This window comes from Salmo salar, chromosome 24 (assembly GCF_965601325.2).
Source record: "Salmo salar chromosome 24, fSalSal1, whole genome shotgun sequence".
Taxonomy (NCBI): domain Eukaryota; kingdom Metazoa; phylum Chordata; class Actinopteri; order Salmoniformes; family Salmonidae; genus Salmo; species Salmo salar.
This window is the reverse complement of record NC_138314.1, coordinates 31708018-31728060: the sequence shown is the minus strand read 5'-3', so window position 1 is coordinate 31728060 and position 20043 is coordinate 31708018. Positions and strand designations below refer to the sequence as shown.

General features: G+C 43.6%; 1 protein-coding gene across 1 annotated transcript in view; it reads left to right on the top strand.

The window, feature by feature from the left end:
- The window catches only part of LOC106585677 (small G protein signaling modulator 1), a 71343-nt gene that overhangs the window by 47344 nt on the left and 3956 nt on the right, over positions 1 to 20043 (top strand). The window contains exons 15-24 of the mRNA XM_082968651.1: positions 3701 to 3829; positions 3913 to 4104; positions 4555 to 4626; positions 5179 to 6753; positions 6867 to 6991; positions 7125 to 7207; positions 13393 to 13563; positions 18037 to 18146; positions 18409 to 18505; positions 19385 to 19552. Of these exons, the coding sequence (XP_082824777.1) occupies positions 3701 to 3829; positions 3913 to 4104; positions 4555 to 4626; positions 5179 to 6753; positions 6867 to 6991; positions 7125 to 7207; positions 13393 to 13563; positions 18037 to 18146; positions 18409 to 18505; positions 19385 to 19552 (2722 nt within the window). The remainder of the gene's footprint in view (positions 1 to 3700; positions 3830 to 3912; positions 4105 to 4554; positions 4627 to 5178; positions 6754 to 6866; positions 6992 to 7124; positions 7208 to 13392; positions 13564 to 18036; positions 18147 to 18408; positions 18506 to 19384; positions 19553 to 20043) is intronic.

Sequence of the window (20043 nt, the reverse complement as noted above, 5' to 3'; positions counted from 1 at the left end):
AAAAGGGGGGGGGGGGGTGGTCAATGCAAATAGTCTGGGTAGCCATTTGATTAACTGTACAGCAGTCTTATGGCTTGGGGGTAGATGCTGTTAAGAAGCCTTTGGGACCTAGACTTGGCGCTCCAGTACCGCTTGCCGTGTGGTAGCAGAGAGAACGGTAGCTAGAGTCTTTGGCAATTTTTAGGGCTACTGAAGGGATACTGGTGAAGAATTTAATAAGCCACTGGCTTCCTCTTTTGTTTTTTTATACACGTACAGTACCAGTCAAAAGTTTGGACACACCTACTCATTCAAGGGTTTTTCTTTATTTTTGCTATTTTCTACATTGTAGAATAATAGTGAAGACATCACAACTATGAGATAACACATATGGAATCATGTAGTAACCGAAAAAGTGTTAAACAAACAAAATATATTTTACATTTTAGATTCTTAAAAGTAGCCACCCTTTGCCTTCATGACAGCTTTGCACACTCTTGGCATTCTCTCAACCAGCTTCATGAGGAATGCTTTTCCAACGGTCTTGAAGGAGTTCCCACATATGCTGTGCACTTGTTGGCTGCTTTTCCTTCACTCTGCGGTCCAACTCATCCCAAACCATCTCAATTGGGTTGAGGTCGGGTGATTGTGGAGCCCAGGTCATCTGATGCAGCACTCCATCACTCTCCATCTTGGTCAAATAACCCTTACACAGCCTGTCGGTGTGTTTTGGGTCATTGGTATGTTGAAAAACAAATTATAGTCCCACTAAGCGCAAACCAGATGGGATGGCGTATCGCTGCAGAATGCTGTGTTAGCTATGCTGGTTAAGTGTGCCTTGAATTCTAAATAAATCACAGTGTCACCAGCAAAGCACCCCCACACCATCACACCTCCTCCTCCATGCTTTACGGTGGGAACCACACATGCGGACATTATCTATTCACCTACTCTGCTTCTCACAAAGAAATGGCGGTTGGAACCAAAAATCTCTAATTTGGACTCATCCGACCAAAGGACATATTTCCACCGGTCTAATGTCCATTGCTCATGTTTCTTGGCCCAAGCAAGTCTCTTCTTCATATTGGTGTCCTTTAGTAGTGGTTTCTTTGCAGCAATTTGATCATGAAGGCCTGATTCACACAGTCTCCTCTGAACAGTTGATGTTAAGATGTGTCTGTTACTTGAACTCTGTGAAGCATTTATTTGGACTGCAATCTGAGGTGCAGTTAACTCTAATGAACTTATCCTCTTCAGCAGAGGTAACTCTGGATCTTCCTTTCCTGTGGTGGTCCTCATGAGAGCCAGTTTCATCATAGCACTTGATGGTTTTTGCGACTGTACTCCGCATTGACTGACCCTCATGTCTTAAAGTAACGATGGACTGTCGTTTCTCTTTGCTTAGTTGAGCTTTTAACAAATAGGGCTATCTTCTGTATACCACCCCTACCTTGTCACAACACAACTGATTGGCTCATATTAACTTTTAACAAGGCATATGTTCATGTGAATGTTTTGTGCCAGTGTTCATGGGAACATTAGTGTGTTCATGTGAATGTTTTGTGCCAGTGTTTATGGTAACATTAGTGTATTCATGTGAATGTTTTGTGCCAGTGTTCATGGTAACATTAGTGTATTCATGTGAATGTTTTGTGCCAGTGTTCATGGTAACATTAGTGTATTCATGTGAATGTTTTGTGCCAGTGTTCATGGTAACATTAGTGTATTCATGTGAATGTTTTGTGCCAGTGTTTATGGTAACATTAGTGTATTCATGTGAATGTTTTGTGCCAGTGTTTGTGGTAACATTAGTGTATTCATGTGTGGATACTGTACAGTATGTTCAGCTCTTTGGTACGCCAGACTCCATCAAACGCTCAAAACTAGTAACTGAAAGAAAACAACTGCTACTGGTATTTGAACTGGGTCTGTACGTAGGGCTTTCTATATCTGTGTGTGTTGTGGCTCAATGACTCAGGCCTCTCCCTCCCCTCTCTCATTCCGTTATCTCCTTCCCTGCTCTCCTTCCCTGTTCTCTCTCCCTGTTCTCTCTCCCTGTTCTCCTTCCCTGTTCTCTCTCCCTGTTCTCTCTCCCTGTTCTCCTTCCCTGCTCTCCTTCCCTGCTCTCCTTCCCTGCTCTCTCTCCCTGTTCTCTCTCCCTGTTCTCCTTCCCTGTTCTCTCTCCCTGTTCTCCTTCCCTGTTCTCTCTCTCTGCTCTCCTTCCCTGCTCTTCTTCCCTGCTCTCCTTCCCTGCTCTCTCTCCCTGTTCTCTCTCCCTGTTCTCCTTCCCTGCTCTCTCTCCCTGTTCTCTCTCCCTGTTCTCCTTCCTTGCTCTCCTTCCCTGCTCTCCTTCCCTGCTCTCTCTCCCTGTTCTCCTTCCCTGCTCTCCTTCCCTCTCTCCCTGTTCTTTCTCCCTGTTCTCCTTCCCTGTTCTCTCCCCCTGTTCTCCTTCCCTGTTCTCTCTCCCTGTTCTCCTTCCCTGCTCTCCTTCCCTGCTCTCTCTCCCTGTTCTCTCTCCCTGTTCTCCTTCCCTGCTCTCTCTCCCTGTTCTCCTTCCCTGTTCTCTCTCTCCCTGTTCTCTCTCCCTGTTCTCCTTCCCTGCTCTCTCTCCCTGTTCTCTCCCTGTTCTCCTTCCCTGCTCTCTCCCCCTGTTCTCCTTCCCTGCTCTCTCTCCCTGTTCTCCTTCGTTGCTCTCCTTCCCTGCTCTCTCTCCCTGTTCTCTCTCCCTGTTCTCCTTCCCTGCTCTCTCTCCCTGTTCTCCTTCCCTGTTCTCTCTCCCTGTTCTCCTTCCCTGCCCTCTCTCCCTGTTCTCCTTCCCTGTTCTCTCTCCCTGCTCTCTCTCCCTGTTCTCTATCCCTGTTCTCCTTCCCTGTTCTCTCTCCCTGCTCTCTCTCCCTGTTCTCCTTCCCTGTTCTCTCTCCCTGTTCTCCTTCCCTGTTCTCTCTCCCTGTTCTCCTTCCCTGTTCTCTCTCCCTGTTCTCTCTCCCTGTTCTCCTTCCCTGTTCTCTCTCCCTGTTCTCCTTCCCTGTTCTCTCTCCCTGCTCTCTCTCCCTGCTCTCTCTCCCTGTTCTCCTTCCCTGTTCTCTCTCCCTGTTCTCCTTCCCTGTTCTCTCTCCCTGTTCTCCTTCCCTGTTCTCTCTCCCTGTTCTCTCTCCCTGGTCTCTCTCCCTGGTCTCTCTCCCTGGTCTCTCTCCCTGTTCTCCTTCCCTGTTCTCTCTCTCCCTGTTCTCTCTCCCTGTTCTCCTTCCCTGCTCTCTCTCCCTGTTCTCCTTCCCTGTTCTCTCTCCCTGTTCTCTCTCCCTGTTCTCTCTCCCTGTTCTCCTTCCCTGTTCTCTCTCTCCCTGTTCTCTCTCCCTGTTCTCCTTCCCTGTTCTCTCTCCCTGTTCTCCTTCCCTGTTCTCTCTCCCTGTTCTCTCTCCCTGGTCTCTCTCCCTGCTCTCTCTCCCTGTTCTCCTTCCCTGTTCTCTCTCCCTGTTCTCTCTCCCTGGTCTCTCTCCCTGTTCTCCTTCCCTGTTCTCTCTCTCCCTGTTCTCTCTCCCTGTTCTCCTTCCCTGCTCTCTCTCCCTGTTCTCCTTCCCTGTTCCCCTCTCCCTGGTCTCTCTCCCTGTTCTCCTTCCCTGTTCTCTCTCTCCCTGTTCTCTCTCCCTGTTCTCCTTCCCTGCTCTCTCTCCCTGCTCTCCTTCCCTGTTCTCTCTCCCTGCTCTCTCTCCCTGCTCTCCAGGCCTATAAGGAGCAGGAGCTGTTGCGCCTGGTCTACTTTGGTGGTGTTGACCCTTCATTGCGTAAGGAGGTGTGGCCCTTCCTCCTGGGCCACTACCAGTTTGGCATGTCTGAGGCTGACAGGAAAGAGGTTGGTGTCACCCTTGCCATCGGAGGTCACCACCAAACCCCTTGATCTCCGACCCCTGACCCTTGCCCTGTGACACTGTGCAGGTGGATGAGCAGGTGCGGGCGTGCTACGAGCAGACCATGAGCGAGTGGCTGGGCTGCGAGGCCATCGTGCGGCAGCGGGAGAAGGAGCAGCACGCTGCGGCACTTGCTAAATGCTCGTCCATCTCAGCCAGTGTGGATAATCCAAGCACTGTGCAGAGGATGATGCACCGTGACTCCAACGTCAGCAATGAGGTGACACACACACACGGCCGCCTGCCCATGCGCACACATTATTATTATTTTTTAAATGTTATTTCACCTTTATTAAACCAGGTAGGCCAGTTGAGAACAATTTCTCATTTACAACTGCGACCTGGCCAAGATAAAGCAAATCAGTGCGACAAAAACAACAACACAGGGTCTGTACATAGTCTTGTGGCACACAGGATAGCCGGGAAACCAACATGTTGTCTTGACCAACATGTTAGCTCTCCAACGCCTCAATAATATGAAACTACAAAGCATATTGTGTAATGTTAATTTGAAGCACCAATAATACACTGCCTTTACGACAGTTACATATCATTACATACAGGCCTACAGAATGACTTGTCCACATTAGTATTTTGTATGGATAGTGTTGTTCCAGGGTTTATTGACCTGTTTTCTCCCCTGCTTGTTCTCTGGTACTACTCATGCCAGTCCTCCCAGAGCTGCAGCTCAGACAGACAGAGCCTGGCTCGCTTGCAGAGTGACTCTGACAGCAGTACCCAGGTACCCATCTAGACAGAGATCCTCTTAAATATATAACATGTTAAATGCATTCCATATGTAATTCTATGCCCCTCTACACATAATTAACAGTAATGAATTATTTATAATTGATTAACAATAAGAATAATAACACACACAGAGCTGAATATACACTCACTTGTATACACAAAGGCTACTTAGTCTCACAGGACTGAAAAGGGAACTATAGAACAATGTCCTGAGCTTACCCGTGGTGTACAACTTTATTTTGGTCCACCAATCACTATTCTAGTGGAAATATGTTGTATTTTGGCTTCAAGTTCAAAATCGAAGAGCACCTTCGAAAGCAAAAAATAGTTCCATGACAGTTTTTGTAATATTCATACCAAAAACCTTTCATATTACAATTGTGCGATTCCTTTTTGTTCCAAAACTATGGAATTACCTTAGTCTTTTACAGACTTTTGCTTTTTTGAACCAATATTTCTCAACCCCACACTCTCCTGCTAGTTCTTCACATCCTCCTATCCCTTCCCTTGGACTAGCCTGCTTCCCTTTGGCTTGTTCTTTCAGGTGTTTGAGTCTGTGGAGGAAGTGGAACAGATCGAGACGGAGCCCAAGAGTGAGGAGGCCAAGCCGGTTCCCAAGATCCCCAATGGAGGAGGCCTGCCCAACGTGGCCAGCTCCCCAGACTCGGGACATCCCTCCTCTCGCAACTTCTCTGTCACCTCGGGCACGTCGGACCACTCTCTGAGCACAGAGGACAGCACTGTGCCTGACACCAACCCCAAAACCACCATCTGTGCTCCTCCACAGCTGGCCCCAGCCCAACAGATCCCAGTCAAAGCCCATCAGGAAGAGTTGGAAGCAGATGACCCAAATGTCCAACCCCTGGCCCTGCAGGATGAGAAGGACCTCCAGGCCAAGGACCGGCCAGATAAGGAGGAAAAAGAGAAGGAAGAGAGTGTGACTGAAGTGGCCCAAGATACTGAGGACACCAAGACAGAAGATCCAGAGGTAAAAATGGGAAAAAATCCAGAGACAGCGGAGGACAAGGCAGCAGACCCAGCTGAGCTAGAGAGCCTGAAAATAGAAGAAGAGAAGACTTCCATGACTCTATCTAATGAGAAAGATGAGGTAAGGACCTCTGAAAAGGACAGCGAGTTACCGAAAGCAGAAGTGGAGTCCAAAACAAGGGAGGCTAAAGAGCCTGATGCAGAAGTGATGAAAATGTTGGATGGAGAGCCAACCATGCAAGTACACACAGAGGAGATGCAGTCACTGGAACCTGGGGAGTCAGGAGAAACAAAGGAGAACAAAGGACCAGAACCAGAGTCTGTAGATCCAGAAGAGAATAAGACATCCCAAACAAACCATAGAGAGCCAACAGGGGAGAATACATCGATATCAACGGTGACTGCAGAAGCAACGGAAGACACAACATCACAACTGGATGATGAAAGAACTTCAGACACAGGGGCTGGAGAAACACAGAGTGCTGAAACAACGGAAGTAAAGGAAGCCAACGCAACAACTCTAGAAAAGACAGAAACTGAGAAGGGAGTAGAAGCCAATCAAACTTTGAAATCTGAAGAGGTAGTCGAAACAAAGGTGTATAAGACAGTGTCACCGGAAGAGGTTGCAGAGGCAAAAGGGGATGAGGTAAAAAAATCAGAGGAAGTGGGAAAAAGAGAGGAGGAGGAGGAGACCATACTATCTGAGGCCAAGCTGCCAGAGTCAGAGAATAAAAAAAGCTCTGTTGCAGAGACCAGGGTGGCAAGAGCAATGGAAGCACTGGGTAGCACCACCAGGCTCGAAGAGGCTCTGGCCACCACAGAATCTGACGAGTCTCCTTCGGCCATTGAGATGGAGGAGATTTCCTCAGCTAAATTCTCCATGGCCCTACCGTGGGACAGGAAGGGCCTGTGTGAAAGCTCCAGGGTCGGGGCTGCTCTCTCTGAGGGCTCAGTTCACCATCTGGAGCTCCGTTTGGAGGAGAAGGAGAAGGGCAAACCCAGCCCTGAGGGCACAGAGTCCATCATGTCTGAGGAGCCTGAGATGGAGAGCCTCTTCCCTAAATTTGAATTCCTGACTGTGGGAGGAGAGCTGAAAATCTCTCCAGTGCCATCCATTGGAACCACCTACTCTGTAGGCACTTGGCATTTCATTTTTTTAGAATAAAAGTTTGGAATAATCGAGATGTATTTAGGTGTTTGGTTATTCTTTAACATTTGTGTGGTGGTTTTGCACCTTTGTTGTAGCAAGAGCTTTTGGACATGTACACGATCAACCTGCATCGCATTGAGAAGGATGTCCAACGGTGTGACAGAAACTACTGGTACTTTACCCCTGCCAACCTGGAGAAACTGCGCAACATCATGTGCAGGTAAAATAAAAACAATGCCATTCATGATTCTCTACTCCACTTTTGTGGAAAGGTTTGTAAATAATCTAGGACTCATTATGTTATGTGTGGAGTGCAATTAATAAATGGACATGATGCTGACTTCTCTTCACAGCTATATCTGGCAGCACCTGGAGATTGGCTATGTGCAGGGCATGTGTGACCTGCTAGCTCCCCTCCTTGTCATTCTGGATGATGGTGAGTTAACGCTGTGAGTCAAGGCTGTGAGCTGTGTTGTGTTCCTCCTTCACTCTCCTCCTTGGTAGTTGTGATATTGATTCTGCGATGGCTGCAAAATGTGTCAACCTTCAAGATAATTTTTTCTTCTTCAATTTGATTTGACTTGATCAGTACTTTTTGAAAGGGGGGCTGAACTCACCTATTCCGCATGTGTTTTTCTGCTGCTCATTAAGAAAAAAAAAAAAAATTTGCGTAATGTGGTTCGATCTGGGTGTGTTATGCTCGCTATAATGTACCCTGGCAGTTACTGTTGTTTGTCTCTATTGAGTAATGGTAGCAACGTTTTGCCCTCAAAATAGTCAGAATTAATATAAGATAAATCAAGAAACCTGTAACTAAATTAGACGTTTTTGCCAAGGTGGTCTTAGTCGTGCAATTTTACATCTATCTAAGGCGCAGTATTTCTCAAGTAAAAAAAAACTGTATGAAAACTAGTAGTGCACTACAGAAAGTATCGAGTCAGCTGCTACTGCGCTCTGAACTGATTTCTGAGAACATGTCTACAACTTATCAGCAGCAAGCTGTCAAATTATCATAAATAGAGCACAAGCTACACACTGTTTATCAGTGGCTTTCGTTTTTTCCTTAAATAACCATGTCTTATGTAACCATACCAAACGTAACATAACATACTAATTTGAGTGTCTTGGATTTACATTTACTATGTTACGTCTAGTCTATGAGAACAGGCTGGGAAGAGACCACTCCCATCAGGATAGAAATGCTTCACCATATGTTGAAAGTGATCACTCAGAATGGCTGTGTATTTATTGGCGTTTACCTTGCCCTCTAAGGGGTTGAATGGCCCTAAACCAGGAAAATGCACCCTACACCATAACAGAGCTGCCAGATCCCTCATTTACACAAGTGTTTCCTTTATTTTGGCAGTTACCTGTTGCAGGCACATTGAGCAGGCAGGCCACGTTAGATGAATCAGCTTATCAAGTCACTGGCGAGAGACAAAGTGCTTCAGTGTCATTTTGTTGTTCAACTATTATCGTAGTGTGCGTCCGTCTGGCAGGGTCTTTTAGTGAATCATGTTACAAAACAGGTCGTGGCGGGACACAAGATGCTCATGAATGGGTTGACAAGTGGCAGTTGGGATGCAAGTGCACATTGTCTCAATTCTCATTTAGCCCACAACAGTGGCAGACTGGAGTGATCACTATCAAACAGATCAGCAAGTTGCCACTTGATAAAGGGCTTTATCGGTCATCGATGTGACGCACTGATATGACGTCACCACGTCAGAAAATAATGCTAGGTTCTTGTTACTAGACGGTCATGGAGTAAAGACATGTTGAAATTTACCTCCAGTCCAGTTGATTCAATTCAGTATAATATCCTAACTTAGCACAAGTTGTAAGTATAGGATTGAACAATGGCGACGAGGATAATGTTTGAAAACAATAATTAAATCTGAAAAGTGAGTTAGAGGGTCGACAAGATGGAAAGCACCATGCCAAAGTTTGACTGCTACAGTGAACCTGCTATGCTGAGGTTCTGCTCTTGAGCAAGGTAGTTAACCCCCAACAATAACTGCTCTCTGGGCACCGATGATGTGGACGTCGATTAAGGCAGTCCCCTGCACCTCTCTGATTCAGAGGGGTTGGGTTAAATGTGGAAAACACATTTCGGTTGAATGCATTCAGTTGTACAACTGACTAGGCATCCCCCTTTCCCTTGTGCCACAAGTGAACACGGCATTCGCGAGACTGACACAGAAAACTGGTGAGACAGTTCAGTAACTTGTTACTCATCTTAGACAAGCAGCTAAGGACTGTGACTTTGCTGGAGATAAGGACAATCAGATTAGAGGTGCCATATTGAGCAAGTGTTATACAGAATATGTGCGGCGAAAGCTATTGGAGGAGGGCCCTAGGCTAACATTAGTGCGGTTACTCAAGCCACAATGTGAAAGAACTGAAGTGCAAATGTCCACCATGCATGTGAGTACTGATGCGAAGGGTGATGAGATCATGTTTTCAACAAGGAAGGGAAATATCACAAACGGGCCAGAGACAGAATGCAGACGGAAAATACAAATCAGAGAAAGTTTGCTACCTTTGTGGAAATGATCATTTTGCAAAGGACCCTGCTTGTCCAGCATGCGGGCAGACCTGCAAGAAATGTGACGGAAAGGAGAGTTTTGCAAAAATGTGCAAGACCAAAGATAACTCGAAACAGATTGTGAAATGTGTTGATTCAGAGGAACAAAACAGAGACTATGCATCTGTGCATGAGAACTGTAACTCAGACAGGATCACATTCTCAGTGGGAGGGGACAATTTATTCATGTTAATTGATTCTTGGGCCACAACTAACATAGTAGATGAGAGCACATGGGAAAAGCTGAAAGCCACAGAAATCAGGTGTCGTTTATCACTGACTGATCAAAAGCTATATGTATACTCATCAAACGAGCCAGTACCAGTGAAAGGAGTTTTCACATGCCAAATAAAGCTAGGCAAGCGCGGCACACAGACGGAGTTCACTGTGACAGAGAGCCGTTGCTAGGGAAAGAGACTGCCATTAAATTGGGTGTGTAAAAAGTGGGTGTTGGCAGAGCAGCAGTGACAGATGTGCAAGCACAGATAAAACAGCAGTACCCCAAGCTGGTTGAAGGGATGGGTAAGCTCAACACAAAGCTGATCAACCTACATGTTGATGAAAACATGACACCAGTAGCACAGGCCCTTAGGCGTGCTCCATTCCACCTGAATGAAGCTGTGGAGAAAAAGATAGAGGAACTACAAAACATGGACTTAATCGAGAGAGTGGATGGTGTCACACCATGGGTGAATCCAGCGGTGGTAGTGCCAAAACCAAACGGCAACATAAAACTGTGTCTGGACATGAGACAAGTGAACACAGCAATCATATGTGGCAGGTTCCCAATCCCCACAGTAGATTAACTTTTGCAAGGAATGAATGGGTCTGTCATGCTCAGTAAACTGGATCTTAAATGGGGCTACCATCAATTGGAGCTAAAACCAGGGCTGTGAACTGACTCTCAACTCAGAGAAATGTCAGTTCAACATGAATAAGATGTTTATGGGCATGCTACTCTCACAGAAGGGCATCGGTCCCACAGCTGAAATAGTGAGAGCAGTGGTCGAGGCCAGGGAGCCTGAGACTTCATCAGAGGTTCCTAGCTTTCTAGGTTCAGTGGGCTACAGCAGTAGGTTCATTCTCCAGTTCTCTATATTCTCAGAGCCTCTGCGGAAGTTGACCAAGAAGGACACAACGTTCCACTTCGGACTGGAACAGAAGAAGACGTTTCAGACATTAAAAGACTGTCTGAAACCACGACTCTTGCATACTTTCACAAAGATGCTCCCACAAAAGTAATAGCAGATGCAGAACCAGTGGGCCTAGGAGCTATGCTCGTGTAAGAACAACACAGATAAATGGTTCCAGTCTGTTATGTGAGCAGTCTGTCAGAGTGTGAACGCAGATATTCAGACACTGAGCGTGAGGCCTTTGCATTGGTTTGGGCTTGTGAAAGACTTCGCCTGTATGTATACGGCAGGGAATTTGATTTAGTGACTGATCATAAGGCCTTAGAGGCTATTTACAGTCCTCGCTTAAAGCCATGCGCTCGCAACGAACGGTGGGTGCTGAGGCTCCAACCTTATGACTTCCACATACCAGGGAAAAACAATATTGCTGACTCTCTGTCTCGTCTACTTGGAGAGACTGCAGTGAATGAATCACACACACATGAAGTAGAGGAGTATGTGAGATTTGTGGCTGTGAACGCAACTCCAAATGCAATGACCAGAAGGGAAGTGGACGAAGCATCTGCTACAGATGAAGAACTAAGACAGGTGAGAAATGCTATTCGGAGTGGGTGTTATGAGACATGCCAGGCATATGCACCTATAACAAATGAACTGTGTGTAATTGGACAGTTAGTCCTAAGGTTTTGATTTGAAGGGGAACACTCATTGTTTTGCCACATGTACTTCTAGCCTTATCTCAAGAGAGACATTGGGGCATTGTAGGCACAAAACAACATCGCAAGAGTAAAGAATGGTGGCCGGGCATGGACAAGGCTTCAGAGAGACACGTCAAGTCAAGTCAAGATTGTAGGATGACCAGACGTGCCAGAACCGCTGAGATCCACATCGCTACCTGATGTTGCCACTGATCTATTGGGTTCACTATGAACAGGACACTCCATACTGGTAGTTGTAGACTATTACAGTATTATGAATATGATATTGTGCAATCTACCACCACAGAAAAGGTGATTAATAGTCTGTAGACTATTTTCAGTCATCAAGGTCTACCAATAACAATCTGATCTGATTGTGGCCCACGGTACGTCATCCCAGTTCCAAAACTTCTGCCAGGAAAACGGGATACAGCGCGTGAAAATTATGCCAAAATGGGCACAGGCAAATGGTGAAACGGAGCGGCAAAATGCCTCCCTCATGAAACAAATTCGCGTTGCACAAGCTGGAACCGGGAGCTACGCAAATACGTCACAGTTTACAGATCCATTGATCACTCTACCAAGCCCAGCTGAGTTCCTTTTCAAAAGGAAAAGCTTCTGGATATAGCTACACCACAGAGTGAGCTGGAGACATGGGATCATGGTGCTGAGGAGAAAGGGAAAACCAAGATCTATGCAGACAACCGTCGCAGAGCTAAGTACTCTGATGTGGACATTGGAGACCAGGATCTCCTAAAACTGGACAAAAAAAACAAGTTCACAACAACCTTAAAGGTGTCTATCTCTGATAGTCTACCCAGGAAAGGGCTGAAAATAGCGCATAATAATATATGTAGCCTTAGAAATAAGGTTCATGAAATCAATAACTTGCTAACATCAGATAACATTCATATGTCAGCCATTTCTGAGACTCACTTAGATACTTAATTTGATGATACATACAGCAGCAGCAATACAAAGATATAACATCTATAGAAGAGACAGGAATGCTTATGGGGGAGGTGTGGCTGTATATATTCACAGCCATATCCCTGTAATACTTAGAGAAGATCGTATGTCAAGTGTTATTGAAGTGTTGTGGTTGCAGATTTACCTGACATATCTAAAGCCTTTTCTTTTAGGCCACCAAGTGCTAACAGTATCTAAATAATATGTGTGAAATGCTTGATAGTGTACGTGATGTAAACACACTACTACTACTTTTTGGGGACCTAAATATTGACTGTTTTTCATCAAGCTGTCCGTTTAAGAGGAAGCTACTCACTGTAACCAGTGCCTGTAATCTGGTTCAGGTTATTAATCAACCTACCAGGGTGTTTACAAACACTACAGGAACAAGATCATCCACATGTATTGATGACATTTTTACTAATAGCTGTATCCGTACCCATTGGATGCAATGATCACAATATTGTGGCTATATCCAGGAAAGCTAAAGTTCCAAAAGCTGGGCCTAAAATAGTGTATAAGAGATCATACAAAAGATTTTGCTTTGACTCATGTGGATGATGTTAAAAATATTTGTTGGTCTGATGTGATTAATAAGGAGCATCCAGACGCAGCACATTGATGAATTTATTAAATTGCATCTTCCAATTATTGATAAACATGTTAGCCTCTTGAGGATACCCTAGGTAGGGGGCGCCACAGCGCATTTTGAAAAAAAATCGTTCCCATTTTCAACGGCCTACTAATCAAACTCAGAAGCTAGGGCATGCATATACTTATTATATATGGATAGAAAACACCCTAAAGTTTCTAAAACTGTTTGAATGGTGTCTGTGAGTATAACAGAACTCAAATGGCAGTCAAAACCCCGAGACCGATTGAAACAGGAAGTGGAATTCAGAATTGTGGACTCGACTTCTCATCTTTCCCATAAATCACACCGTTAACCATGGTTCAGTGAGTACTTCCTATTGCTTCCACTAGATGTCGCCAGTCTTTTCACAGTGGTTTGAGCCTTATTCAGTCGAAACTCAGTGAATGAGACTCATTGGAAATTGGTCACAGGGGATGGGCCATCACCATTATGACGCCGGCGGCCATGTCTACCCCCACCTTTGGAAACGGTTTGAAAGACAATTAAATCATCCCCCTCGAATCTTATTGGCTCTCTTGGTGTTACAGGCCCTGAAGATTAATGTTTTACAATGTTTGACATGTTTGAACGAACCTACAGGCGGGAGAATCATTTTATCCGAAACTTCAGCCCTGCGCACATCGGAGAATTTGGAGAGAGCCCAAGGACGCGCTACCAAGAGCAGGCTAATGGAACGTGAAGTATGGACTTTTTTGACCGAAAATACATCTGTTGTGGACCTGGGATTCTTTCTGATGAAGACAACTAAAGGTAGGCGATTATTGACAATATTATACAAGATGAGATGTGACATGCGATTGTTCCAAGATGGCGCGAGCTCTGTATATTAGCTCATTTTCTGAGTATCGCATCTCCTTTTATCGCAAAGTGTGATTACCCAGTAAAGTTAATTTAAAATCTGGTATGACAGGTGTTCTCAAGAGATATTCATCTATAAATGTTAGATTGACAATATAAATTAAAAAAATCGTTATAGGATAGTAATTTAGGGAATTGTAGCATTGTTTCCCGGGACGCATTTGAGGGGAAATTCGTTAGTCAACGTCAGACGCCGATGTAAAATGCTGTTTTTATATATAAATATGACCTTTATTGAACAAAAGAATGCATGCATTGTGTAACATGATGTCTTAGGTGTGTCATCTGATGAAGTTTGTAAAAGGTTAGTGCTGCATTTAGCTGTTTTTTGGTTATATGTGATGCAAGTGGTTGGTCGGAAAATGGCTATGTTGCTGCTTTTTACGATGGACTCATCTAACATAATCTAATGATTTGCTTTTCCTGTAAAACCTTTTTGAAATCGGACGACGTGGGTCGATTCAGGAGAGGTGTATCTATAAAAAAAAAATATATATATTATTTTTATATTTTTTAATTATGATTTTTTTTATGCTAATTGGCGATATGATTTTTCGCTGGATTTTGATCCCGCTGACGGGATGAGACGCTGATTAAGAAACTGACTTTTAGAACTGTTAAGGCTCCATGGATTTATGAGGGATTGAAAAACTGTATGGTTGAAAGAGATGGGGGAAAAGGAGTGGCTAATAAGTCTGGCTGCACATCTGACTGGCTGACTTACTGCAAATTGAGAAATTATGTGACTGAACTCAACAACAAAAAAGAAGAAACTGTATTATGAAGCCAAGATTAATGATATAAAAACCTTTGATAAAATGAAATGATGTGCAGAAAGACAAATTCAACTTCATCTTTCATGGAATCAGATGGTTTATTCATCACCAAACCATTTGATGTAGCCAATTATTTTAATGTTTTCTTCATTGGCAAAGTGGGGAAACTTAGGCAGGAAATGCCAACAACAAATAGTGTGCCATCGTACTCGTGTAAAAAAAATACCAAAATCATGAAAGAAAAGCATTGCAGGTTTGAATTTTGTCAAGTTAGTGTGGGAGAGGTGGAAAAAGTATTGTATTGTTATCGATCAATAATGACAAACCTGACATTGACAACTTAGATGGAAAGCTACTGAGGATGGTAGTTGACTATAGCCACTCCTATCTGTCATATCTTTATCTGAGCCTAGAGGAAAGTCTTTGTCCTCAGGCCTGGAGGGAAGCCAAAGTCATTCCGCTACACAAGAGTGGTAGAGCAGCCTTTGCTGGTTCTAACAGCAGACCTATAAGCTTGCTGCCAGCTCTTAGCAAACTTGAAAAAAATTGTGTTTGACCAAATACAATGCTACTTCTCTGTAAATAAATTAACAAAATACTTTCAGCATGCTTCTAGAGAAGGGCACTCAACATGTACTGCACTGAAACAAATAACTGATGAATGGTTGAAAGAAATTGATATCAAGAAGATTGTGGGAGCTGTACTGTTAGATTTCAGTGCAGCATTTGATATTATTGACCATAACCTGTTGTTGAGGAAATGCATGTGTTATGGCATTTCAACCTCTGCAATATCGTGGATTCAGAGGTATCTATGTAATAGAACTGAGAGGGTTTTCGTTAATGGAAGCTTCTCTAATGTCAAACATGTAATGTGTGGTGTACCACAGGGCAGCTCTCTAGGCCCTCTAATCTTTTATATTTTTACCAATGACCTGCCACTGGCATTAAACAAAGCATATGTGTCCATGTATGCTGATGATTCAACCATATATGCATCAGAAACCACAGCTAATGAAGTCACTGAAACCCTTAACAAAGAGTTGCAGTCTGTTTTGGAATGGGTGGCCAGTAATAAACTGTCCTGAACATCTCTAAAACTAAGAGCATTGTATTTGGTACAAAAGTTCTAGACCTCAGCTGAATCTGGTAATGAATGGTGTGGCTGTTGGACAAGTTGAGGAGACTAAATTACTTGGTGTTCCTTAGATTGTAAACTGTAATGGTCAAAACATATAGATTCAATGGATGTAAAGATGGGGCGAGGTCTGTCCGTAATAAAGAGATGCTCTGCTTTTTTGACACCACACTCCTCAAAGCAAGTCCTGCGGGTTCTAGTTTTATCTTATCTTGATTATTGTCCAGTCATATGGTCATGTGCTGCAAAGAAAGACCTAGTTAAGCTGCAGCTGGCCCAGAACAGAGCGACATGTCTTGCTCTTCATTGTAATCAGAGGAATAATATTAATACTATGCATGTCTTGGCTAAGAGTTGAGGAACGATAAAATAAAAACTTCTTGTTTTTATAAGAAACATGAATGTGTTGGAAATTCCAATTTGTTTGCATAGTCAACTTACACACAGCACTGACACCCACACTTACCCCACCAGACATGCCACCAGGGGTCTTTTCACAGTCCCCAGGTCCAGAACAAATTCAAGGAAACGTACAGTATTATACAGAGCCATGAGTGCATGGAACTCCCTTCCATTTTATATAGTGCAAGAGAACAACAAACCTGGTTTCAAAAAACAAATAGAGCAACACCTCACGGCACAACGCCTCTCCACCATGTGACCTACGGGTTGTGTGTATGTCCTGTCATGTATGTGTAACTGATAGATGTACACACACATTACATGTTAATGATTTTAAATGTATGCATATTGTAAAGTCTTTTGTCTGTAATGCATTTTTAGTTATATGTCGGACCCCAGTAAGACTAGCCGGGGGTTCCCTAATAGGGAATCTAATAAATAAATAAAAGGGTACCACACACTGTGATCAGCAAAGAGGGAAACAATGTGGCTGTTCAGTCTAACCAGTAGTACAGAAATACAACATTTGTGAAAAGGTACACAACTGAGGAGCCAGCTCCACAACCAATGGACACCACTCATCTGAAAGAGACTGTGGAACAGAGTCCAAACCAGAGACTATCTGTGAAAGGTCACCACAAAGACCACTGACACCCAAACCAGTCAGGCCTCACAGACAAATCAAACGGCCACAGAAGCTAACAGACTTTGTCATTAAATAATGATAAAGGTTAAATACATTTTAAAAAGTAAGGGGTAAAGAAAACAAGAATAAACTGAAAAGTACAAAGCACTAATGAAAAGACTCTTAATGTTTGAGTGATGTTTTGTTACAGTAAGAAAGTAAGCTGATAAAGGAAAGTTGATTAGGAAAACCAAACTAGTAAGAAACTGGGAACAGATTTCATTTGTTTATTGGTAACATAATGGTGGAGGCTGGCGGGAGGAGATATAGGAGGAAGGGCTCATTGTAATTGCTGGAATTGAATAAATGAAAAGATATCAAACACATCAAACAAATGGAAACCACATGTTTGACTCCATTCCATTTATTACATTCCAGTCAGTACACAGAGCCCGTCCTCCTATAGCTCCTCCCACCAGCCTCCACTGGTTGCTATGCAGGTAAAGAAACAAGTGTTGTTGTGTATGTTAGGTTGAAGTTGAAGTTTATATCCAAGTAAAGGGTGGAGGTTGTGTATTGATGTGACGTACTGATAGGACGTTACCACGTCTGTAAATAATGCTGGGTTCTAGTTACACCGACTGTCATGGAGTAAAGACATGTTGAAGTTTACCTCTGAGTCCGGTTGATTCAATTCAGTATAATATCCTAACTTAGCACAAGTTGTAAGTATAGGATTGAATAATGACTTAGGGGCCAAGTGTTCTTTTAAGGTGCCAAGTGTTCTTTTAACATAACATAGGCGACGCGTTTTCTTATGTAAACAAGTCCGAGGTGCATGTATAAGGTGGGCAGGTCTGTCTCTGTCTGTAGGTTCTGCCGTACGATTGGATAGAGCGATTGGATAGAGCGCCATCAGCGCAGCTGTTTCTCCGTGCATTTCTCCATGCACAATTCTCCCTAGGCGTTACAGTCCTGTGTTAGTGGGCAAGTGGGCATGATCTAACGTAACAGCTTCCCTAATACCTGTTTTGGAAGATACTGACTTCATGACCAAAATATGCTATTTACACTTTGTAGTCAATTTTAACTCTAGAATCAATGTTTCTGACTAATATCGATGCCGTTTTCAACCAAATAAATATTTTTTTTGGTTCAGCTGCTCTATAACACACACACACACAACAACGCTTAGTCAAACAACAGTTTGTCAATGAGACTCATCTTAGACTATCACTATATCATACAGAGTTATTGAGAAATAAAGAAAGAGTTCAATGAATATAATACTATAAAACAGAGGACAGGGGTTCTGTTGAGCTTCAGGTTGGACAACCGAAAGGGTGATAGAAGCGGACCGCTCAACATTTCTGTCTGTCTTTCCTCCCTCTCTCTCTCTCCATCTTTCCTCCCCCCTCTCTCAGAGGCCATGGCCTTTAGCTGTTTCACTGAGCTCATGAAGAGGATGAATCAGAACTTCCCCCACGGCGGGGCCATGGACACTCACTTTGCCAACATGCGCTCTCTCATCCAGGTGAGGCCACAGAGACCCTTTGTAACTTCTATATTTGTATATGTATTGGCATGCATCCAGTTGTTTTCATGAACAGAAGGATACAGTGAAACTAACACATCTAACTTTATGGTCTCCACTAACCCCCATCCTCTCTTCCCGGACCCACTCCCTCTACTCCCCAACCCATCTCTTTTCCTTCAACTGTCTGTCTGTCTTCTCTTTTCTTTCAACTGTCTGCCCTCTCTCCTACTACTCCCCTCCTTCTCCTACCTCTCTGTAGATACTGGATTCGGAGATCTTTGAGCTCATGCACCAAAATGGCGACTACACCCACTTCTACTTCTGCTACCGATGGTTCCTTCTAGACTTAAAACGTGGTAATAATGACATCCTGCTATGAGGGGACTTATTACTGTAGGGGAACACTGAGACTTTAAAATGCATTCCAAACAAAAAACTATGATTGCAAAATTAAACAAACCATAGAAAAATAAATGTATTTGAAGTACAGTACAGATGCAGAGTTTGGTAACAGAATGATGGAACAAACAGCACAACCCGTCATTCTGTTTCCAAACTTTGCATCTGCACTGTTCTTCAAATAAATGTATTTTTCTATGGTTTGTTTAACTTTGCAATTATTGGCATACATTTAAAAGTGAAACATTGGAGTCTCAGCATCCCTCTGTTACCATGGAATTGCCCGTAGCAAATGTCAATTAAACTTAGGGGAGAGCGTGTTTTCATACCATGACCAAATATACAACAGACATGAAGCAACACAAGATAACAATACCTAGTTATAATAAGCTGCTTCCACATCAATGATGCGGCAGGCAGTAAGATCACTCAGGAAAAAGTGCCTTCAGGAGTTGGTAATGAATAAGAAGATGGGTCACTACTGCGTGAAGGACACGTGAGGGCACAGTGAATATGAATCAATGGCTATCTCATTATCAATCCTACCCTCTAATCTCTCCCATCTAGGTGTTTATACCCCTCATATTCAAACACACTTCTATCTTCATTAAAAACCAAGCCCTGAACTCCAATCCCAACCATCTTGACTCATGATTCATCCTCATGTACTGTACTTGCATTCTGAATCCCAAAGTCAATTTCATCTAGCCCAATCGGAGGGCAAGGTGAAGCTATTACAATTTGACTTATAACTTCTCTAATTCTATCAGATTAAGATTTCGCCACCACTCCTACCATAACTGACTCCTGCATCCCCTGTACTTCTCTATTCTCAGAGTTGGTGTATGACGATGTGTTTGCGGTATGGGAGACCATCTGGGCAGCGAAGGACGCCTCCTCCGGCCACTTTGTCCTCTTCATCGCACTGGCACTGGTGGAGGTCTACCGGGACATCATTCTGGAGAACAACATGGACTTCACCGACATCATTAAGTTTTTCAACGGTAAACTGTCTAACAATGAAGCAACAATTCATTCAGTTGTTTGCGGAGCATTGAAGGTATGGAACTTTTCAACCAGCATTTCTGTATAAGAAAAATGTCTCCATGCACTTGGAAAAACGATAGGTGTGTGTGTACTATACCCTTTTAATGGTAAACTGTCTGCCGCCTTGCAGCAGCTAATATGAAATACTCTACTGGGGTACAAACTGTAGATTTACAGATTAAGTGTCAATGTGGAACATTGCATTTCAATTGCCTAGAGAAAGATACACCTAAAATGTATTTTTATTAATGTCCAACTTTGTCAATAGCTGAAGGGGGAATAGTAACCTTGAATGGGTACCTGTGCTGAGAAAATAAATGGTTCAATGAATAACGCACGCAATTGACCCTTCGCTAAGCGACGCCCCCTTGGTTACTATGGCAACCTCAGACAATATTTTCCCTGGACGCCCAACCATTTAAGCCAATGGGGAAAACCCTCACAATGA